The sequence below is a fragment of the Moschus berezovskii genome, chromosome 7 (assembly GCF_049115385.1).
Source record: "Moschus berezovskii isolate FMDL1 chromosome 7, NW_MosBer_1.0, whole genome shotgun sequence".
NCBI lineage: Eukaryota > Metazoa > Chordata > Mammalia > Artiodactyla > Moschidae > Moschus > Moschus berezovskii.
In genome coordinates this window covers 48,159,442-48,184,878 of record NC_142466.1, presented here as the reverse complement: position 1 = coordinate 48,184,878, position 25,437 = coordinate 48,159,442, and the positions used below count along the sequence as shown (strand labels likewise).

The 25,437-nt window shown below is 36.7% G+C and overlaps 1 protein-coding gene across 6 annotated transcripts in view; it reads right to left on the bottom strand.

Annotated features, from left to right (window-relative positions):
* The window catches only part of RFX3 (regulatory factor X3), a 327,736-nt gene that overhangs the window by 103,172 nt on the left and 199,127 nt on the right, over positions 1-25,437 (bottom strand). For 5 of the 6 annotated variants that reach the window (XM_055428303.2, XM_055428302.2, XM_088837912.1 and 2 more), the window contains 2 exons: positions 21,913-22,010; positions 5,570-5,828 (listed from right to left, as the gene is read on the bottom strand). In XM_055428303.2, the coding sequence (XP_055284278.1) occupies positions 5,570-5,828; positions 21,913-22,010 (357 nt within the window). The remainder of the gene's footprint in view (positions 1-5,569; positions 5,829-21,912; positions 22,011-25,437) is intronic. The other variant, XM_055428307.2, reaches the window with a different exon arrangement.

Genomic DNA, 25,437 nt, shown 5'->3' with positions numbered 1-25,437 from the left:
AAGCGCTTTGAAAATAAGTTCCCAGAACCTTCAGTCTATTCAGGATTTAGTGCAGAAAGCAGAAGATTCATGGTACTCGTTCAGAGGAGTTTTATTTGAGACCTCAGGTTGGCCTAGGGAAAACAGGACATAGGAAAACAGAAAATATGAAGATTATAATGGACATACATACTTTTGCCAAAATAAGTGGAAAAAGTAGTTTTGCTTTTCATTTTTAAATCATTGAGGCTATAAGAAAATTATTTAAAATAGAAATTTATTATTTCTATAATATGCAAAATGTAAAATAACTGTGATTTAAGTATAACATCACATTTCTAACAAAACATTTCTTCCAAGCATATCTATATATATGACAATTAAACACGTTGTCATCTCATGTGATTATGTTACTTTTCTATCCCTGTATAGTTATAACAAGTAATCCAACATTATTTTAACATTTTTTACCGTTTGGTAAGAATTATGGGCAGTACAGCTCCTTCTAACATAGCCTTTTCCCCTTATATATAAAGAAGCCCTACAAGTACTGATAAAATAAAAAAAAAGCTCTCTGACACATACTGCAGTGGGGGAAAAAAAAAAAGCAAGATGTTTTATTTTTGTTACCACTTGTAAAAAAATTTAATGAGCAGGAAAGAGAGAGACATTCTGCTTATACATTCAGAAGGTATCTCTAGAGTGATACTCAAAAGAACTTGGTAACTGTGACTGCCTCATAGGAGAAGAACTGAGAAACGAGTGAGAGAGTCAATGCATTAAGCATTTTCTTTTATCTTTTGAATTGTGCAACTTAAGAATGTATAACTTATTCATAAAAATAAATAAAAACTTTAAAAGAAATAGCCATTGGTACCACTCCAGTAAAAAATAAGAAAATAAAGTCATTTTATGAAGTACTATCTTGTGAAGCACTTTCTCTATGTTCTTGCCTGAGAAACCCCATGGACAGAGAAGCCTGGTGGGCGAGTCCACAGAGCTGCAGAAGAGTTGGACATGACTTAGTGACTAAACAATAACAAAATGTATTCATCTTCCTAGAAAAAGCATTCTCACATACCATATCCACAAATGTGTAAATCCAAGGATAAAGAAATAAAAGCATTAAAATTCTTGAATGAATTCTTAACTTTCTATACATTACATAAGATAGCTCAAACTTTTACTTAAGTAGCCATAGATGGACATTCAAATTTTCCTCCAAACAACTGAAAATACAATATTTTACATTAATCAAAATAGGTAGAGATACGACCAATACTAGTTTTGATACATTTACCTTGTGCCTTTGGTGGGATCTAATTTTAGCAAGAGTCATTTAACATATATAATTACTAAATGTTATGTACAGAAAAGTAGAAAATTAGCTTTCATAGCAGTTTCAAAAATGATTAATGTAATCTTATTCAGTTAGTTCCCTTATCAAGAAGAAAAAACAACTCCATAAATAACCATCTAATTATAAGAATACAAATGTTATTTTATGGAGGAATGAGTAAATAAAGCTTCTTACAGCAAATTGCTAATTATTGTATAGTTTCATATAAGATAAACTATGTTGTGATGAGTATAAAAATATCACTAACTACAATCACAAATTTTTGATCTTCAAGTGCAAAATGTGTTCTGGTTCAAAATTGTAAAAAAATATTGTTATATGAAAAATAGTGTCTAAAATTAAAGACACATAAGGAAACCCTAGGGAGATGTATTTAGAAGACGATCAAAGCATAATGAGTTGAGATATGACAGCAGTCAACTCTTCTACCTAATGTCCACGTTCTCCCAAAATGTTAACAATAAATAGATCCCTAGCATTAATTAAATGAAATGTAAAACATGTATTCAAGTAGTAACTTAGCTGAAGTCATATCCAGTGATGTCCCAAGAAAAATGTTACTTAATCTTTTGAAAAATTCTTATCTAATACTATCAGCAGGAGATACCTTTTAAATGTAAGTTTATACTTATATTTAAATAACTAAATATATATACATATTTAATGTTACATAAATGGACTCCATTGACCAAATAAAAGAATACAGTAAGTAAAAGGAGAAAAAGTATTTTGACCAAATCTGAATATTGGTAGTTTGTACCATACTACATTCATCAAATTTAACATTTTACCATCATTAACTTTCTAAAAATTCTGAAATTTCTATGTACCTTGATAATTGAAACATTTTACAATGCATAGGAAAAATAAAACACTAAAACATGTTTATGTAAAATATTTTTCACTTACGGTTATAAAACTAAAGTAAATATATGCTCAAATATAAATTCTCCATTAATGTAGAGATTCTTGTAGTATAAGAAAGATGGTTTTACATCGACTATTAGATTAGGTAAGAAAATATCTCAAGTGCTAACCATTTATTTTTCTTAGTAGTGGCTTCAATTTCAAATCATGACCTCTTTTTATTGGTTTATCCTGAAAAGTTGGTTTGCACAATGGAGTAAACCTTTTTGTGGCAGAAAATTATTCCTAATTAATTTAAATGAAAGTATTTCTATCTAGACAGAGGTCAAAGGTAAGAGAGAACCAAGGCAATTATTCTAAGAACTGGAGCAGGAAACCTTTCTAACCAGGAACTGAGTTGAAGTACTAGGTCTGTGCTATTCCTAAGTCCTCAGACTTAATTAGTTTCACATCAACTGAATTAACGATTTATTCCATTTATTATAGGCTGTTAAGGAATAGCCCAATTGACCATTTCCCTTCAGGAATTCTGGCCACAGTAGAGGCCATTCCTACACATTTAGTTGCATCAGGCTTGTTATAGGTGATAGCTTGAACACTAAAGAACAGTCAGAAAACCTGAACTTATATGGTACAGTTTGGCTCAGTGTCTGGAAAGAAATGGCTTGTGTCTTGACCAGTAAGTTGTTAAAGACTATGCTCACAGACATTCTCTGTATGGTTCTATAGGGAATGAAAAAGGTACATAAGTAAGCAAATCCCTTCTAATGACACGACATCTACAAAAAACTCTATAGAGTTTTAGTAGTCTAAGCAACTATACTGCACAAATTTTCTAGCATCTGGCAAGAGAAGGATGGGCTGCTGCTAAGTCACTTCAGTTGTGTCCGACTCTGTGCGATCCCATAGACGGCAGCCCACCAGGCTCCCCCGTCCCTGGGATTCTCCAGGCAAGAACACTGGGGTGGGTTGCCATTTCCTTATCCAATGCATGAAAGGGAAAAGGGAAAGTGAAGTTGCTCAGTCGTGTCCGAATCTTAGCGACCCCATGGACTAGACTCCTCCATCCATGGAATTTTCCAGGCAAGAGTACTGGAGTGGGTTGCCAGTGAAATGTTAAATAGGTGTCATGGCACTTAAACTTTGTTCACTTTATTATAGGAAAGAACAGAGATGAAATTGTGCACAGAATCACCGCCTACGGTGAATGGAGCAGATGAAGACCTTCAGCATGACTGACAGGGGGTCTAAATCACATATAAATGGTGGTAGTAAATGCAAGGTAACACAATAATACTAACAGATGTATATTTAGTTAATACATATCTATCATATGCCACTACTATGTGTGCTTTCAGTGAGGGCACCTAATGATTTTTCTATGTAAAAATTATTTCTTTAGGTAACATTTAAACTCCTTTTGCTAAAAAGGAAGTTTTCTTGTAAAAATGAAAACAAACAAAAACCACCCTTAACAAAAGCTTAAATATTAATGCCTTTTAAAAAGTGTAAATTAATATGTGCAACTGATACTAGGAATTGATGGTTTGTTTTTTTTTAAATAGTTTTCCCCTATTTCTAGTTGGTATAAGTCAATTATTTTGTGTTAGTTTAATTTACCAATTAATATAACAAAAATTGCACTATATTTGTGTAATGGATAACTTAAGGAGTCATGCCACTTTTTACACTCTATATAGGAAAGAAAGAAAAAAAATCAAGCTATAGAATTTACCCTGTTAAAATCTGTACCTGTATACACATGACCTGAAATAATCACCTTAGTTATCTCAGTAGTGATAGCACTAGCAAATTTAGTAAACCTATATCCAACTCATGAGCATGTTGAACAGATAGCTTGAAATCAATGTGAAGGCAAGCAGGAGCGGGTTGGGGTTGGAGTGGTGATAAGCCAGCCTGAGAGAGGTGGATGAAATCAAAGTGGGAAAGGGACTCTTCCTCTCCACTTTCCCAGATTTCCTAAGGCCTTCGAAAGTGGCAAGTACTTCCCTTTCCACTGAAAATACTGTCTGGGTGACCTTCATGAGAAGCATTATAAAATACTGGCACCTAATCTATCGCCTTTCCTTTTATGGTAAATATACAGTTATTTTACATCCAAAATATTTTAGAATTCCTTTGTAAATATGATTTTAAAGCTGAAAAGAAATTAGGAAATAGTTTAGTCTAACTAATCCCTTATTTCACTGGCAGGAGAACTGAGGTCAAGAGAATCTATGATTTAGTTTCTAATCTACATAAATATACCAATGTTACTGAAAGGTTTAGAAATGCCGTACTTAGTGTTATTAAAAGCAAGAGGGAAATGGATATTAGAAATGCTTCAAAAATACAAAGAAAAAAATGGAACAGCTAGTTATCTATTCTGATGTTAGTAGGCAAGAGTTAATTAAAAATAAAAGGTGTTAAAGATTAGGGAAAAGATACTAAATGATGCAAGATACTAAATGATGAAGGTATGAATACATGGTAATCATTACAAACAGAAAATATATATAGAAAATACTTACCAAGTATATATTATATCATGAAGAAAATCCACAAAGTGAAAAATGTAAAGCCTCTCACATAATTATTTTCTATTTGTTTCTATTTCATTATAAGAACAAATTATATGGTAGGAGTACAGAAAAGGGGTACATGCACTTAAGTCAAATTTCCAGGCCCCTTTTATATGAAACAACTGTAAGATCAATTCCACTTCTACTTTAGCTAGGTGGTTCTAAATGATATTTCTCCCTATGCTTAGCTGAAGTAAAAAGGAAAGACCAGGTTACAGAGTTTGAGGACATCAAAAACTGCACAAGTTTTTATTACTATTTCTATCATAGCATTTTAGCACATTAAAATATCTTGTGTCAAATAAACATATTTATTAAATTTTAGAAACTTGAAAACTCAAATATGTATTTGTGTTCCTAAGTTATTATTTGCTCACACCTGTGATCAGAGCCAATCTATTAAATGTTTTTCACTGGAATGAAAATGAAAGTGGCAAAGGACTCATCCTCCCCATTTTCCCAGGTTTCCTAAGGCCTTGATAAGTGGCAAGTACTTCCCTTTTCCACTGTGAAAATCACTGTCTAGATGGCCTTTGTCAGTGCTTCCCAAAGTGTCCCTCTGGTTCAATGCAAAATAACTTCACATATGGGTAAGCATGTCTAATTTTACTCTGTAAGTACAGATTTTAACATACATTAGAAAAAGTTACATGCTAAAACTTCTCAACACATTCTTGCCCCAGCCCAGTGTTTTGATTTTTTTTTTCTCTCTAAAGAGAAAAGTGTATGAAAGAGGCCACCAAGAAGCTGAATTGAACAAATAAAAACTTAAGACACTTACTGTCGCTGGGGAAGCCCGAGTGGTATGTGTCACCGAGTGTCCAGAATTCTCCATTGAATTGCCAATCAGATAGGTTCCTCCAGAGCTGCTGATGAGTTGTCCTCCGGTGACGCCCATCTGAATCCCACCGGTGCCCACCATACTGTGGGACGAGACCACGGTAGTCACCTGTGCAGAGCTCCCTTGAGTATCAAAGTAATTCCCTCCAGTGTTTTGGCTGTACATCTGTGTTTCTGTGTAAGGATAAGTTGTTGTTCGGCTTTAGAAGAAGAAAAGAAATAAATTTATGTATATCATCTTATTGTTTTCCCAGGGTGAATATATATGTTTAAAATATATCAGCTTAGCCTTTGGGACATGGTGAGTTTTGTATTTTGTGTGAAACTTCATTCCCAGAAATAGCTGGGCTTACTTTCCAAATTAAAGGTACATTTATTTATAAGTACCTCAACACTTTTCTGCACAGATAAGAGTTTTTGTCACTACTGGGGCCTACCTCAAGTGTATAAATAAGCTCAGATCTTGTCCCTTCAAGAAATCCTGCTGTGTAACTTCTTAAATTTCTTATAAAACTTCCTGCAAATCCCAGTTTTAGGAAAGCTGGGATCTGGAATGACTAGAGGTTGACTAGTCAGCTCCCCAAACTACTTCACACTGCTGGTGACTTGCAGAAAACCTCCATGACTAAGGTAGCTTGCATGAATCTCTTTCTAACCACTAGGCAGGATCTTGAACAAAGCATGTTCCCTAAATCCCTAACTCTTTCTTCTTTACACTCAAGTTTCTCCTCAATGAGATGACTATGCCACCTCATGTCCTCATTTTCTGCTTCCCAACAACAGTCAAGCTTCTGCCCTTAGCCTTTCATTGAAAATGCTTTTAATAAGGTCACTTGTGACCTCGTCTAAATACCAAGCTAAAAGGCTGCTGTCAGTCCTCATCTTTCCTGACTTATCTGCAGTACAATGTTGTTGACTATGCCATGTTGCCCTTTCCTTCCTTGCCCTGTTCTGATTAAGCAGCTTGTTTGATGAATTTATTTTTAATTTTCAATTGACTATATCGTACATTTTAACATGACTTGTTTTTATTTTGCAATTAGTGTAGGCTCTCAAGAAGTTTCAAAAATAGTAGGAAGGTGTAAAATACTTTTCTTTTTAAAAATTCAAACATCAAATTAAAATTTCTAGTATTTTTGGTCATTCTCTTCAACACTACATCTCAGAGTAAGCCAGCACTGACAATTCAGTGTAGATGTCTGTGGACATTTCTATGTATATGCAAGGTCTTTCTGTTTTAATCTTTCTTGTTCATTAGTTTCTATGGCATTTCTCTTTCACCTTTTAATTTTTTTAACCACAGTGTTTTAAGAATCTTGTGGAGGCTCCATTCTTTTGGCATATTAAATAGTAATTTCTGAGGTCTCCAATTTTAGCTCTTATCTTTTCTCACTTTTATTCAGACCATACACTTTGATCATACACTACATGACCATATTCATGCTCATAAGTTTTTACCTCCACTTTCTTCACTTTCTAATTTTACATCTGTTGTTGTTGTTTAGTTTCTAAGTTGTATCTGAATCTTTGTGACGCCATGAACTGCAGCACACTAGGTTATACTTTAAGAGTTTAAATTTAGATTTCTGAGAGTCACTTAAGTATCTCTGCCAGGGAACCCCTGATATTTGAGAGGTCTCCTACGTAAAAGTGAAGGTATACCTAAAAGGGAATTCTTTTCTCTCCTTCTCTTTTTCCTCGGAGAGAAAAGAATTGTGACTTAGCAGCAGTAGCAGTAGCAGCAGCTCTTTTTCCTATATTCCCCCCTCTCAGCAGAGGGCAGCACCACAACACTCAGCTTTGGAAACTACTGCTAACTCTTCTTGCTCAGGACTTCCTAGTTTGCTCAGTGTAAAAGAATCTGCCTGTCACTGTAGGAGGCGAGGAGATGCAGGTTCTATTCCTGGGTCGGAAAAACTCCCTGGAGGAGGAAATGACAACCCACTCCAGTATTCTTGCTTTAAAAAAAAAAAAAGTATGGACTGAGTAGCCTGGCAGGCTGCAGTCTATGCGGTTGTAAAGAGGCGGATGTGACTGAGTGCACGCATACTTTTCTTGCTCAGATTGACATCAGTCCTACCAATGTTACCTCTGAAACAATTCTCCAATTCTCCTTTCCATTCTTGTACTCACTGCCTTAACTCATAATGAGTGAGTAAAGTGAAATGAAAGTCTCTCAGTCGTGCCCAATTCTTTGTGACCCCATGGACTATACAGTCCATGGAATTCTCTAGACCAGAATACTGGAGTGGTAGCCTTTCCCTTCTCCAGGGGATCTTCCCAACCCAGGGATCAAACCCAGATCTCCTGCATTGCAGGCAGTTCTTTACCAGCTGAGCCACCAGGGAAGCCCAAGAATATTGGAGTGGGTAGCCTATTCCTTCTCCAGCGGATCTTCCCAACCCAGAAATCCAACCAGTGTCCTGCATTGCAGGCAGATTCTTTACCAACTGAGCTATCAGGGGTCCCTTAAGTCATAATATTCTCCATTAAAACTGCCTTTTAACTAGTTTTCCTTCCTCTATTTGGTTCTCTTCCAATCTATCTTCAACTTTGATGCCAGGGGACTATTTCTAAATGGAAAATATGAAAATTAAGCTTTTCTTAAAAACCTTTCTGTGATTCTCTCTTGCCTTGGGAAGAAATTCACAACCCTTGACACCTGTCTTCTCAGGGCCGATGCCGGACAATCTCCAGATTGGGTACCAGCCATGTCTTCAAACGATTTCGTTGCTCACACCACACTGACCTTGATACTAATCTCCTGTAATGAACTATCTTCTCTTGCCTCCCTGCTATATTGTGTAGGGTTTCCCCTGTCTGGAAGGCCTTTACATGTCTTCAACTCTCTTCCATTGCCTAAATCACCCTTAAACTCTCAGTTCAAGCATCGCCTTATCTCAGAATTACTCCTCTGCACCCCTTGTATTCTATGGCCACTCCTTACAGGACTGTTACGTTTTGCTCTCCATACTTTCCTAACACATTGCAGATACCTGAAATATAACTCTCAATGCACTGTTAATTTCCTTAATTCTTCATCCGTTCCGTTCCGTTCAGTCGCTCAGTCGTGTCCGACTCTTTGCGACCCCGTGGACTGTAGCCTACCAGGCTTCTCCGTCCATGGGATTCTCCAGGCAAGAATACTGGAGTGGGTTACCATTTCCTTCTCCAGGGGATCTTCCCGACCCAGGTATCGAACCTGGGTCTCCCGCATTGGAGGCAGACGCTTTAACCTCTGAGCCATACTCCCATGAAATTATGTTTTATTCCCATCTGTACTCGCAACACTTAACATAACTATTGCTACATAGTGGGCTCACTAATCAACATATAAAATGTGACTCTATTTAAAAGTATATTTGGCATAATGATCACTTTCATAAATTTCTAAAACATACATTCTTTTTTTGCTATTTTGTTAAAGCATGAGTAATTGGGCTAAACTGTTTCAAGATTTTTCTGTATTATTTAAAATAGGTCATTTAACCCATTACAAATTACATTTATATTGCAATTTCTAATGCAAATTTCAGTAAAATTTAAAAGTATTCAATACTGGGTAAAGTTACTGCTTTCCAGAAAAAACCACCACAGATCCAGGTATAAATTTTAGTTTGGGATGATGACAGAAACAACTCCATAGAGAATGTTTTTTTTTTGTTTGTTTGTTTTTTTACACATAGAAAAGTATCATTTAATATACACATTTCTTCTCAATACTGCTGTATTTTTCAACTGGAAATCTCATTTATGTATTTCTTTCAGTATATTAAAAAGCAGAGACATTACTTTGTCAACCAAGGTCCATCTAGTCAAGGCTATGGTTTTTCCAGTGGTCATGTATGGATGTGAGAGATGGACTGTGAAGAAAGCTGATCGCCGAAGAATTGATGCTTTTGAACTGTGGTGCTGGAGAAGACTCTTGAGAGTCCCTTGGACTGCAAGGAGATCCAACCAGTCCATTCTAAAGGAGATGAATCCTGGGTGTTCATTGGAAGGACTGATGCTAAAGCTGAAACTCCAGTACTTTGGCCACCTCATGTGAAGAGCTGACTCATTGGAAAAGACTCTGATGCTGGGAAGGATTGGGGGCGGGAGGAGAAGGGGACGACAGAGAATGAGATGGCTGGATGGCATCACCGACTTGATGGACATGAGTTTGAGTGAACTCCGGGGGTTGGTGGTGGACAGGGAGGCCTGGCGTGCTGTGATTCATGGGGTCACAAAGAGTCGGACACGACTGAGCGACTGAACAGAACTGAACTGATACTTATTTTAATAAAACAGCCATGTTGATTTTAAATTTGGATAAAAAGACAAATGAGATCATCTTATGTCCCCTAAATATGACAGTGACCCTATTTAGCTGCATTTAACACAATCTTATGTTGGTATTTAAGTATAATCAAGTAAGATGTACAAATAGATACAGGGAAATAAACACTATGACAGATGCAGGAAATTGTGTCAACTTTCCTTTTCACAATCTGAACAAATGCTTAAGTATGCTTTCCAGTATTAAGTTGATTTTCCAAATAAATCATATAATAATAGCTATTAATAGCTAATATTTACTATGCAACGGGCATGATCTTATATGCTTTTCAGGTACTAACTCACTTAACCTTCATTACAACTTTATGAGATAGGTACTGTTATTTCTATTTGCAAAGATAAGGAGAATACTTGGAAGTCTAGATAGATTAAACAGCTTTATCCAAAGCACACAGCTGGTAAAAAACTGGATTTGGAATATGCACTTAGCCCATTCTCTCAAACATTTCATCACATTAAGAGAATTACAATTTTAAATATGTCAATGATATTTATCAATTTCTATTGTGGAACAGTCACAAAAGGTGGTATAGGTAACATACAAACTTTCTATTGCTATTTAAGAGTTTCTTATATTTTAGCTAAAAGATGATGCTGTTCAATTGCTGCACTCAATATGCCAGCAAATTTGGAAAAATCAGCAGTGGCCACAGGACTGGAAAAGGTCAGTTTTCATTCCAATCCTAAAGAAAGGTGATGCCAAAGAATATTCAAACTACTGCACAATTGCACTCATCTCACATGCTAGCAAAGTAATGCTCAAAATTCTCCAAGTGAGACTTCAACAGTATGTAAACCAAGAACTTCCAGATGTTCAAGCTGGATTTAGAAAAGGCAGATAAACCAGAGATCAAATTTCCAACATCTGTTTGATCACAGAAAAAGCAAGAGAGTGCCAGAAAAACATCAACTCTACTTCACTGACTACCCTAAAGCCTTTCACTTTAGGGTAAGTATGGATCACAACAAACTGTGGAAAATTCTTCAAGAGATGGGAATACCAGACCACCTTACCTGCCTGCTGAGAAATCTGTATACAGGTCAAGAAGCAACAGTTAGAGCCAGACATGGAACAATGGACTGCTTCACAACTGGGAAAGGAGTACGTCAAGGCTGTATATTGTCACCCTGCTTATTTAACTTATATGCAGAGTACATCATGAGAAATGCTGGGCTGGAAGAAGCACAAGCTGGAATTAAGATTGCCAGGAGAAATATCAATAACCTCAGAGCTGCAGATGACACCACCCTAATGGCAGAAAGTGAAGAGGAACTAAAGAGCCTCTTGATGAAGGTGAAAGAGAAGAATAAAAAAGCTGGGTTACAACTCAGCATTCAAAATACTAAGATCCTGGCATCTGGTCCCATCACTTCATGGCAAATAGATGGAGAAACAATGGAAACTGTGATAGACTTTATTTTCTTGGGCTCCAAAATCACTACAGATGGTGACTGCAACCATGAAATTAAAAGACGCTTGCTCCTTGGAGGAAAAGCTATGACAAACCTAGACAGCATATTAAAAAGCAGAGACATTACCTTGCCAGCAAAGATCCATATAGTCAAAGCTATGGCTTTTCCAGTAGTCACACATGGATGTGAAAGCTGGCCCATAAAGAAGGCTGGGTATTGACGAATTCATGCTTTTGAACTGTGGTGCTGGAGAAGACTCTTGAGTCCCTTGGACTGCAAGAAGATCAAACCAGTCAATCCTAAATGAAATCAACCCTAAATATTATTGGAAGGACTGATGCTGAAGGTCCAATACTTTGGCCACCTGATGCAAAGAGTTGACTCATTAGAAAAGACCCTGATGCTAGGAAAGATTGAAGGCAGGAGGAGAAGGGGACGACAGAGGACAAGATGGTTGGATGACATCACTGACTCAATGGATATTAGTAGTTTGCTCCAGGAGATGGTGAAGGACAGGGAAGTTGGCGTGCTGCAGTCCAAGGGGTCACAAAGAGTTGGACATGACTGAGCCAGTGAACTACAACTACACTTTGCTAACTGTTTATCAGAAGTCCACTACTCTGCTATCTTACTCAGAATGGGATCTGCAGAAGATGTACTTGCAATGGTAAAGAAAGAGAGATAGAAAAGGTCAGACTATTTTGGAGGATATTTACCATTGCACACTAAGACTTTGGAAGTTCTATGATCGTAGAAGTTGCAGTTCTATTATAAGAGCATCATTCCAAGGGGTTTAAATCACGCCATCTTCTGGGCATGACTCCTTTATATAATTAGTTCTCAGTGAACAACAGCAATACAAATAAATGCATCACAGATATATATAAAATCTCTATAGCCCTCAAGTCAGCATAAAAATACTGCAGCAAAGAGCTTTGATTTTCATACTTCCCCCTAGCTGGAGATGATTCATTAGCTAAAAAATGAGCAAAGAACAGGAGAAGAGTGAAAGTCACTAAAGAGTATGTCTAATCCATAAACTATGTTCATTACTCAATCATGACCCATGGGACTGAGGAGAAAGCTTGTGTAAGCACACCTAGGGGTAAAGATTGGTAATTTCCAGGGGGAAAAAGGCACAATTATATTTGTAAATGAAGTGTCGCAAATTGTTACTGAATTTGTATCTGGCACTTAAACATTTGCAATGTGTTAAGAGAGGAGACTTTTCAACACTGGACTGGGTAACAGAGGCAGACCGCAATGTCCTCAGTCATTGCTCTTCAAGAGTAAGAAGGTAAGTACTAACTCAGTTGCTGGAGGGCTTTTTGGAGCCAGAGCCAGAGTCAGGCAAAAATGAATTCCTTAATATCCTTTCAGCTTTAAATGCTCTAAGCTCCTGGATAAATTCTGAAGAAATTTTGTTTAAAAAAAGAAGTGCCAAGAATAAAAACAAACAGTTCTTTCTTAGGAACTAGAAATAATGATTCTGATACCTAAGATCAGCTGCCTTTCATACTGCTAAATGAATACATAAGAGTTATTGCTTGCACACTATTTCCCCCAGAAATCTCCAAGACATATGTTTAAGAAAATTACTTGATTTTTGGCATATCAGATTGAAAGCAGCTAACTATTTCCGACTGTACGCTCCTGAAACAACTAAATTCCCAAGCAATTCTGTGCATTTTTGAAACATGCCTGTTTGTTTGTTCTTTATTGATTGCCACAGACTGTTAGGAAGATACTATGTCATATTATTCTATAGCAGAAGAGGAATCTTTCCATTTTTCTGCATATGTATCCAGTAATGAATGTAAACACACAGATACGTACATACTTGCTGACAGAATGTTCTTCATAGCTGAAGGTATTATCAGGCTCTACGTAAATGTCAGGACTCTGATCCATTGAATTCAGTAAATTAGTGCTGTTGCATCCCATCATGCCTCAGCATATACCTTGGCTAAGCATGACCCTGAATATTTACTCCTTGCTTATTCACTACAATGATTATGTCAATTTATTTTAGTTATAACCAATTTTTCTGTTTTCTTTATCTTCAGGTGTCTTATCCATAAGTCCAGATATATAATATCTCTAAATTATGCATTTTGTGTTCTACCTAGGTTTTGAATATCCTCTCACCAATAAGTTAGTCAACTACAAAATAAAGCAATGGTATGAAAAACTGCAAATTAAGATAATAAAATATCTTACAAATTTCATACCATAAAATTCATTATGAAGATAAAATGTAGTAATGTTAATCATTATAATATCTTACATTGGTACAATGTTTTTATTGCTTTCAGGCTACTCTGTACTTATTCTTTTAATAAATATTTACTGCACCTGGGAAAAAAGGCACATGACCTCTACTCATATAAAGGTTACATAACGTAAGAAGTTGGTGGTCAAAAATAAAAAAGGAAATAAGATCATTGGATATTTTGTTAAACCTATAGAAGAGAAAAACAGCATATTAAAGTATAATAAATGGAAGGGCACATATTAGATCAAGTAACCAAGTGCTGTTACTTTCCAAGAAGAGATATTTAGGTTGAAACTAGAGGATGAAAAGAAGTCAGTTCTATGAAAAATAGGAAGAAAGATCTATTAAGAAGATAGTGTAGCATGTACAAAAGCCATGACACGGGGAAGATCCTGGTATTTAGGAATAAACTAGAAGTCTAGAATGGTTATTTAAAATGAATAAGAAGGACACTCGGAAAAAAAAAATGAGGTTTAAAAAGTAGGTGAAAACTAAACATGTAAGTAGTGTAAACAAAATTTTTCATGGGTCATGATCCACAATTTAATGGGTCACACTAGCATTAAAAAAGAAAGAGACATCACCAGAACATATTATACCTAGGAGGATAAGAATTATTTTGAGAAGCCTTTTTTCTGTTATATGTATATACAGCGTGTGTGTGTGCCTATGTATATTTAGCTGAGTAAAATACTGCACATCTAGTTTTCTCACTGGAGATGGTTTTTTAAAAAGCTTGCAAGACATCATGATGGACCACAGAATGAAGTCTGGATGTTATTTTAAGCTGGGATAGGAGTTCAAGGAGATAAGGGAATGTTCCAGGCAGAGAAACAACCTAAAGAATGGCCTGAGATCAGAGAGATAACAGGAGACCATGAGAAAAGGGAGTGGCAATAGAGCACACTGCTATAGTCAGAACATATAAGATGATTCTGAAACATGTTCATTAGATATAATAATAGGAGCTGATCTTACTGCAAGGTGTTTCCATGTAGTGATAGCAGTATACGTCTGATTGGACAGACTGAAGAAATAACTGAAGGCAGTCAGAATGAATAAGTTTTAAATATTTTCAAAAAAGTTTGGGAGCTAGGAGAATATGAGAATGGGGAGAACTGTTGTTAAAGACAGAGGTACATGATTTCATGGAATCTTCATTAAGTCAGTCACACAGGTTGCACAGTTCTGATTGGAATCCAGTGGCAGCAGTGGCCAACTGTGTTTGAGAGGGTTGTGGTCATGTGGTGTTTTGACTGGACAACTCCTGGCTTGCAGTTTTGTCTTTGGTCTGGCTACTGTTTAACAAAGCTTAACCCCCTTTTTTTTTTTTTTTCAGATTGTTTCTTCAGACTTCCTGAAAATTCTGAGTCACAAGTATCTTTCAATAAATTGTTTTGCTTAAATAAGCCAGACTTGGTTTCTACTGCCTGAAACCAAGAACTCTGCCTTAAATAGTTTTGTGAAGTTTCTGTGAAAGTCACCAAAGCCCTACATGGAAGTAGCTACATTATTTGAAATCTTCAACAAATTGCATTCATGTGGTACTTAATCTCTGGTTGGCTAGCATGAAACAATATTTTTGAGTTTTGAAACAGATTATTTCTTGAATGTTCCAAGTCATATTGAAGGCAGAAGACAACATAAAGAAAGCAGCCTCTCCATCTCAATTATAGAAACACCATACAACCATTTCTTCTAAGCAGAGAGCATTTAAATGATAATAAGAATGCATAATTTTACCTGAAAATCCTGAGACTACTTCACTGAAAAACAAAATATGAACTTGAATATCCGTTTTAAAGTTCTTTATTAATCAAGAAGCAACAATTAGAACTGGAAATGGGACAACTGACTGGTTCAAAATTGGGACAGGAGTATGACAAGGCTGTATAGTGTCACCTTGTTTATTTAACTTATATGCACAGTACATTATGTGAAAAGCTGGGCTGGATGAAGCTCAAGCTAGAATCAAGATTTCTGGGAGAAATAACAGTAACATCAGATACGTAGATCATACCACCCTAATGGCAGAAGGTGAAGAGTAACTATAGAGCCTCTTGATGAAGATGAAAGAGGAGAGTGAAAAAGCTGGCTTAAAATTCAACATTCAAAACACAAAGATCATGGCATCCTGGCCAACTGCTTCATGACAAAAAGATGGGGAAAAGGTGGAAACAGCGACAGGTTTTATTTTCTTGGGCTCCAAAATCACTGTGGATGGTGACTGCAGCCATGGAATTAATAGGCACTTTCTTCTCGGAAAGAAAGTTATGACAAACCTAGCCAGGGTATTAAAAAGCAAAGACATCACTTTACTAACAAAGGTCATATAGTCAGAGGTATGGTTTCTCCAGTACTCATGTACAGATGTGAGAGTTGGACCATAAAGAAGGCTGAGCATGAAGAATCGATGCTTTTGTATTGTGGTGCTAGAGAAAAATTTTGAGAATTCCTTGGACATCAAAGAAATCAAACCTGTCAATTCTAAAGGAAATCAACCCTGAATATTCACTGGAGGGACTGATGCTGAAGCTGCAATACTTTGGCCACCTGATGCAAAGAGCCAGCTCATTGGAAAAGACCCTGATGCTGGGGAAGAATGAGGGCAAAAGAAGAAGCGGGCAGAGGAAGAGATGGTTAGACAACATCAGCGACGAAAACTCTGAGAGACAGTGAAAGACAGGGGAGCCTGGTGTACTGCAGTCTATGGGGTCACAAAGAGTAAGACGTTGCAGCAACTAAACAACAATTAATCAGTTAAAAAGTATATGGAAAGGATAACTGGATGGCTTTAGAAAATATTCGAACTTATTATTTTCTAAAAAGGTGAGTCCAATACACATGCTTGTACCTTTTGAATAAATCTACTAATTGTCAATATATCATTAAAGTACCACCTCCTAAAGTGTATGATGCCATGTTATTAGATATGATTCAGATGAGAGTTCTGTGGTCAGTTTTTAAAACATCACATTTCTTTCCTAGGGGATTTCTCAGAATCTTTAAAAAACGAACAGAAATTCAGAGTCCTCAAAAGAAGTTCGTGTCATCAGAGAACTCTTTTAGAGAACTAACATTTTATGAAACACATTTGATAAATTCTCTATTGAGTTTGGTAAATCTATAATTTAAAAATTATGAGAATGCTTCCTATCAGTCAAGTCTAATTGCAATAGCAACCCACACAATGAAAACCTTAACATTTTAAAACACTGATCATCTCTAACCAGGGGATAATCTTCAAAGAGCGGTTGATATGAGAAAATTAAAAGTGTTTTCAAAAGATATTTCTTAATTTGGACAAGATATAGTATGATGTCTTTATTTCCACTTTGACTAACATGATGGAGTAAGTGGGGGAAGTGAGATTCAAGAAACGAAAATGGGAAAGAAAAAAATTCATCATTTAAAAAAATTGATTTCTCAGTTACATCAAGAAATTTCAACTGAATGGGACTCTCTCTACATGGTATGCAATGTTTCCCAGCTAGTTTCATTACAGTAGTCTAAATTATTAGATACCATAAATTGTAAGAATCTATAGCAATGGACAAGATTATGAACCAGCCCAGTAAAAAATATTCTTGGGAAAACTATTGCCAGGAAGTACATAAATGTGTGTTCCTACAGAAGTAATGATAAATAGGAACAAGAGTGAATTAGATTACCTTCTCCCTTGAGTAAAAAGCTATTCTACTCCAACACTCAGTACTGAAAAGCAGTTTCAACTGAAATGTATGTTCACTCACTGACTCCCATTAATTAATCCTGTTATGGTACCAGTAATTGTCCATAGTCACAGAGAAAAAAAGTAAACACTTTTAGTATCATCAAATTATAAGGATTACACATTTTTATAAGCGATGACACATATCTGTGAGGGCTATCATCACCTCTTGAGTGAAACCCTGTGCATTATGGCTACTTGGCAAGGCTGCTGGTGACACGAGAAACAGCGAACCAGGATTTACTAACCATGCACAGGCTGCAAGGCCATGTACTGGATGCTTGAAAGTTCATGATAAAGATCAGCATCCTGATCTTCTGGGAGAATAACCAGCAAAAAGCATCTGTTATCACACAGAAGTGGGACTCTCAATATGATCTGAGTGAGGGATCAAACACTAGCTAGCTATTAATTCACTGTGGTGAAAATGAATATGAACTACTCTTTTCTAATACACGTGGAAGTGCATCAAATATAAAGAGTAGAAAGACTCTAAAATGAACTTTAGGGACAAAAACTGTACATTGTTAAATGTCAGCACTGCAAAATTACAGAAAGATTGAAATAGCTTAAGCTGAAAAATTTTCTTGTTATATTTTAAAAAGATGTTCATAGTCCTCTAGCTACTAAAATGTTGAGTGTAATTCATGGCAACACAATGTTTCTTTAGTAAAAATGAAAATGATGCTATAGAATCTTTAGTCAGAAGCACTGAAATTGAAATTGTAATGAAAGGTTTTAAGGATGCATCTTCTTTATCCTGACCAAGGGTGCACGTTTGTGACATAATTAGCTAGAGTTGAGGATATAAGCTGGGCCCACACAGACTTGATCAAAGCTAATTGGACTTTGTGGCAAATGAACTCGTGACCCAGACCTCATTAGTCATGATCTAACTAACTGAGTTTGAGGGCCACAGAAAATATATGTTGGCACGAGATATTTACTTTGAATTATTTCCACACTTAATGGGCCCTATAATTTTAAAGAGTCAACTTTTAGAGATGTTGCTTTTCTAAGGTTTTGTGAATGAATGAATTTACTGATCTCATATTTATGCATATAGAAGACCCTAATATCAGTGGTGGGACAGCTTTAAAAGGCACAAGGCAATATGCAGAATTCAGAAAAAAATAACTAGAGAGCAAAATTGAATAGTAATAACTAATGTTTAGTGAGTGTTTTCAATTTCTCAGAAGCTATACAAAACACTTTGGATAAACTATCTCCATATTTCATAAACAAAGAAAGTGAAGCAGGTGTGTTATCTTTTACAAAATCACACACTAGCGATCACCCTATTCTACTTTGGGCCAATGATGAATGATACCACAGAGTTAATTCTCTCAACACCCATTCCAACTATCCTTTTCCTTTGCTGTCATCTACCATATAGACACAAAAGCTACAAATCTGCATTCCCAGATTCCTCTGCAGCTAATTACTTTGTTACACAGTTATGGCCAATGAGCTATAAACAAAAAGGGAGCTAGGGGTTTCTGGGAAAGCCTGTGTATGTATACACACATATTTATATGTAAGTATGTATGCATATACAATGCATCTTCTTTTTCCACCTTCTGTCTTCTTGTCTGGAATACAGCTGTGGTGGCTGTTACCAAAGCAGATTTACTACCATACCAGCAAATCTTTGCCCTGATATCCCTGAGCTGCTAATGTCAGCAACAGACTGAGAGGAAGTACGGTCGTGGATGATTCTAAATGCTCATTTCCTGTCATCTTTCGGTAGCTTAGCACTAAGCTGGCTCAGGTGGTCTGAGTTAATCCTAATGGAAGAACAGGCTGGGGGACCTGAACTTTAGAGGCACCCACTCCTCCTAGATAAGAAAGCCACATTTTTTTCTACTAAATAACCAGTTAATGTTCACTACCCCGGCCCCCTAGAAATAGGGAGCACTCTGTGAGGCCAGAAATCTACTGGAGCAATTTCCATGGTATCGGCCAGTCTTACTAGAGGTATCTGCTGTAAGATCTCTTCAATAAGGCTTATTTTATATTTGCACACATAGTGCTAGTTGCTTTTACAATATGCTAACTCTGGATTTTTTTGACAAAAATAAAAGCCCTAATTTGTTTAAATCTCAGTCATATACTTTTGTTTTCTTAGCTGATTGGTTGCAATAATAAACATAAGGTAAAACATTATGGAATAGAGAGTGATAATGTAGCCCTCCAGTGGGGTCTGCTACGGTGTTACCTAGGATGTCTTTGAATTAGGAGAACAAACTCGGTAGGAAATGGTACTTGCTTAAACAAATGTAGAAAATATGACTTTACTCTGAGGTTCTGGAAGGAAATATACTACAGACAAGGATGCAGCAACAATACAACTGAGCGACCTCCAGCAGCATCTAGAAACCCATTTATATTCCCTGATACTATAAAGGACCAAGTGGCAGGCATCCTCATTTTTTTTGGTCTAAATGCCAATAAGAGTTTAGATGTATGGTAGCGATTCCAAAAACAGGCTCCAGAATGTCCTGGCCCTATATAACAAAGAGGTAAAGAATATTCACAGTGTGTCTACTATATATAAAGTTTTATAGATTCACTAGAGTAACAGAAATGTGCTGATCCTTCATCATGTGCCCTTCACCTAAACTGATGCAAATAAAACAACAAAATGACAACAATTCCCATTCAGGAAGAGTTCTTCTTAGTATTATGAATATATATAAGGATTCGTTGCACCATGGTGGAACTAAGAGTCTGGGTATATTGCTATTTTTACTGTACAGGGGACAAATAAGTTACCTGCAGAGGAGAGCCAGGGTTCACGACACAAAGGAGGTTGTGACATGTCAGTCTACAAAGATATTGCTATGCTGGTGTAGTGGTTTGGGAATGGAAGAGAGAAGTAGAGAATGATATTCCAGCAAAGGAAACAAACCACATGTCCAATAATACAGAGGCATGAAAGGGGAAACAAGTACAAAGTTGGTTGTTCCTAGAAGATGGAAGATGAAGCCGGGGAGATAGGAAGGGGGAGAAAACCAAGACAGAGAGACACGTTTTACTTTATAGCTGATACAGGTTCTAAAGGCGGTGATGATGTAGGCAGGTTCAGTGACCAAAAGCAACAAGAGAAAGAGACGATGAGTTAAGATCAATGAAGAAATTTCAGTTTTGTATCATCTATTGTAAACCAGGTCCTGTGTGAGCTGCTTTACACTCTGACTTAAATCCTCACAATAATCCAGTAAGAGTAAGTTTATTATCCTCCCACTTCCCAGGAAAGAATAATAAAAGCACAGAATAGTTGAGTACCTTGACCATGATTATAAAACTAATAAATAGTTAAACCAGGATTTGAAGATGTTTAGCTATAATAAGTGGAGAAGGACATGGCAACCCACTCCAGTGTTCTTGCCTGGAGAATCCCAGGGACGGGGGAGCCTGGTGGGCTTCCGTCTATGGGGTCACACAGAGTCGGATACGACTGAAGTGACTTAGCAGCAGCAGCAGCAGCAGCTATAATAAGAATAAATGCACTTTCTACATACTACACACACTTCTGCTGTTAGATTTATTGCAGTGAAACAACAACAAAAACCACACAAAAATCCCTGCCCCTCATGGAGCTTACAGGTTGGTGTCATGGGGGTCTATAATATCACCCAAGAAAACAGTAGGTGCAGTAAGAATTAAGAAAGCAGAGATTCTCAACCTAAGGCATAGTAACCTGGGGCAGAAGAGTCAATAAGAGAATCTGAATTCATTTCAGACCGGGAGATCTAACAGATTGCAAACAAAAACCTGTGGTAAATGAAAACAAACATGGTGACTCATAACAGTTCTTAGTCCCTTTATTTATAATAACATCCCGAATCTCAAAGTGGCTGAAAAACTCTAATAAAAAATATACAAACTGATTATTATTGATGCAAAGGAGATGGAGTGAGAGTTGGGGAGCAGGGGAAGTTCAGACAGGAAAATAAGATTTATTGAGTACCTGGCACTTTTACATAGAGTAGTAAGTACCTCATTCAATAAATACAAAAAAAAAAACAACCCAAAAAACCAAACCTCCTCCTAATCTACTAATACAGTAGATTTATATTACTTTACAGAAGACACACAAAAATTCACCTTATTGATAAATACAAAAAGCATAGATTTTAGAAGGTATTATTATGATACAGAAATCACTAACAAGGGGGTATGTTTTTCTCAACCTAGAGAAAACCATTCATGGGTACAACAATTTAAAATTTTAGAATATTCTACTGGGGTAGAAATTTTAAAATATTTTTAAAATATTCTACCAGGATATAAACTTCAAAATATTTTAAAAATATTCTACTAAGGAAAATGAGCACATATTTTTAACAAACATTAAACAAGGCTCAAAACATCAGTTTAAGTTCAATAATCCTACTTTGGTTGAAAAAAAAAAACACATTACTGTGAAAGCAAGGAAATAACTTGGGATGAGCAGAAGGTGTCAGGAAGTGCATTACTTTTCTCTGAGTCGGGGAATGAAGACGACTCCCCCATGTAAACTTACATTGCTCCATTGGTATAGACAGTGTCACTTCCTTCCACGTACTGCACCTGAGCTGGATAGACATGCTGCACCTGCTGCACAGTCTGTACCTGCTGCACCTGGAAAGCAAACATTAGGACCTGATGAGAGGTGCATGTAACAGAATGAAGGCGCAGTGTCAGATTTACTGCTAAGATTTTTCTAGGGAATTGATAAACCCAAGAATGTTTTATAATGAAAACTGTTAGGTTCATGCTAATTTCAGCATAAGTATGTGCTGGGTCCAAAGGTTCAAATCAAATGTAGCATTTATGCTGAATACGTTCTTGCAAGTATGTATGTATATACACACTTCAAGTGTTTAGAGTGAAAATTCTAAAAGCTCCGCACTTATTTTGATGTTTGATGAAATTCTCTTCAACCTGGCTTGTGAATGCTACATTTATGTTTTTAATTAAAAAATTCACAGTGGAAAAGTTCAAATACTTATACACAGAAAAAAATACTATAATAAACCCCATGTACGCATCATCCAACATAAATAACTGTCACTAGATCTTCCTCTTCAGCCCCTCACAGGATTATTTAAAAACAAGTACAGAACTTACAGCATTTCACTGGTAATATTTCATTTTTTCTTAAGAGAAAAGAGCTACTGTTAACATGAATACAATACTAACATGATAAATAAAACATTAACAGTTTCTTAATATCATATAAAACGCCAAAATTGTTCAAATGTCTAATTATTCCAATGTTTTCTTAAAAGTTGGCTTGCTCAAATCAGATCCAAACAAGGTCTACCCATTATATTTGGTGGATATTTCCTTTCTTTCTCTTTTCATCTCTAACAGTTTCCCATCCTTTTTATATTTGACTGTTAGTTATCCGTGACTGAAAAAAATAGATCAGTTATCTACTAGAATTTCTAGAATGCTAAATCTGCCTAATAGCATCCCTGAGATGAAAATTAATAAATTCTTCTATCTTCTATGTTTCCTACGAATGAGCAGTTAGATCAGGGACGCTGATCAGATTCAATTTTTAAAAAGCTGTGTACTATTGCATCATATTAGTTGCCACTGAACAGCTGGTTGTCTCTCATTCTGCAGTATTATTTGATCAAGAGCTTCAGGTGTTGTCAGCTGGTTTCTCTATTACAATGTTTCCTATCCACGTTTACTTGAGGATATCACTAGTCACTGATGATCATTCTCTGTAGCGATTACTTTAATTAATAAAAGGCTTCAAACTTGTGGTAATCTGATTCTGCTATTCTCCATTTATGAATAGAATTCTATAAAAGAATTATTATTAGTATTTGATTACTCTGAATTAAGGTTTGTACAGGAAGAATAGGATAAATGGCATGATTTCACTATTTATCGGTACTCAGAATAATGATTTTATTCCTTTAGCTCCCTCCCCAAGGTGACCAGTATTGCTTTCAGTTTGATCTTGCTTGTATCCCTTAAGATTTTTAGCTTTTGAACATATATATATATTTAACACAGCAATCGTTTTTTCCCCTAAAATTGTCCCACCTCTGACTAATGGTAGTGCCTTCATGGGGGCTTCCCTGGTGGCTCTGTCAGTAAAGAATCCACAATGCGGGAGACCTGGGTTCGATCCCTGGGTTGGGAAGATACCCTGGAGGAGGGAATGGCATACCACTCCAGTGTTCTTGCCTCGAGAATCCCCAAGGACAGAGAAGCCTGGCGGGCTACAGTCCATGGAGTCGCAAAGGATTTGGATGCGACTAAGCACAGCACTCCAATACTTTGGCCATCTCATGCGACGAGTTGACTCACTGGAAAAGACTCTGCTGCTGGGAAGGATTGGGGGTGGGAGGAGAAGGAGACAACAGAGAATAAAATGGCTGGATGGCATCACTGACTCGATGGACATGAGTTTGAGTGAACTCCGGGAGCTGGTGATGGACAGGGAGGCCTGGCGTGCTGTGATTCATGGGGTCGCAAAGAGTCAGACACGACTGAGCGACTAAACTGAACTGAAGCACAACACACACACAGCAGTGCCTTCATGACCACAGTAATCTTTCTTAATTCTCAGATCTATCCTTGATCTGAAATCAACCATTTTTTAAAAACCCCTGGGTCTTCTGTTTTAGTTGTAATATAAATACGTAAAAACTGCTTGGGAAAGCAATTTACCAACAGGCAAGCTATTTGACACCTTTGTGATTTCTTCTACAGAAATATTCATCATATGAAGAATTGCTGTACAATATTATTTTTAAAAATACCGCTTATAAGAACAATAAGAAGGAAAAGCCTTAATGACTACAAAAGTGGAGTAATTAAATATAGATCATTCTATAGAATGAATATATGGTTGATAATAAAAGAATAAATTAAGATTAATATATACTATATTAGCAGGATCTCTAAGATGTTTCTAAGTGACTATGTTGCTGAAAAATACTTAACAATGTGTGCTCAGTCACTCAGTTGTGTCCAATTCTTTGCAACCCCATGAACTGTAGCCCACCAGGCTCCTCTCTCCATGGGATTTTCCAGGCAAGAACACTGGAGTGACTTGTCATTTCCTTCTCCAGAGACTTACAATGTAACTTGATTTATGTATATATCTGCATACATGGGCACATGTGCACACAAATGTGCTTAAATATATAAAGGAAGATAGAAGAATGCACACTAAATTTCTAAAAATGGTTACTTTGCTGAGCGACATTAAATGAGATGGGAGAGAAGAAATGACTAACATCCTTTATGAATTCATATTTTTATATTTATATCAAATATATATCTTAATATATGAAAGGACTTCCACTTCTGGTCATGATGGAGTAAATACTACTGGAAATGCCCTCCCCCTGTAAACAAGTAGAAAAGTAGACAAAATGTGTAAAACAGTATTTTCAGTCATTCAACAAAAAGGCATCATGCAATTCTGTTCCTTAACAGGAGGAAAACAAATACAGTGAACCCTATGATGATCTTGGAGACCAGGATGCAGAATATAGAGCAGGAATGGACAAACAAAGCAGAGCATCGTGACCTCACTGAGGTGAGGAGATACTGAATTTGGGGAAGGCTGAGTCACCTGAAGTTTGAGGACAGTATCAGAAAGGAAGTTAAGTAGAGAAATAGATCCAGAAATGCTTGTAGAGAACCCCTTGATGTCAAATACTAAGCTGCACACGTGCAGAGGACAGAGAGATGTTCAAGTTCTGACCATCCATAGTGTCATGACAGCTAGGACATTCTGTAGAAACACCAGAGGGCAGAGCCATAGTATTGATAAAAGGACTAAACTACGTCTAGTATAAAACTACTTTGCGTGCGTGCTAAGTTGCTTCAGTCATGTCCAACTCTTTGCAACCTTATTGACCGTAGCCTACCAGGCTTCTGTGTCCATGGGATTCTCCTGGGAAGAATACTGGAGTGGGTCGCCATGCCCTCCTCCAGGGGATCTTCTCGACCTAGGGATCGAACCTGCATCTCCTATATCTCAAAAACTACTTTAGGTCCATCCTAACAAATTTAAAAGAAAAGCCTTGGT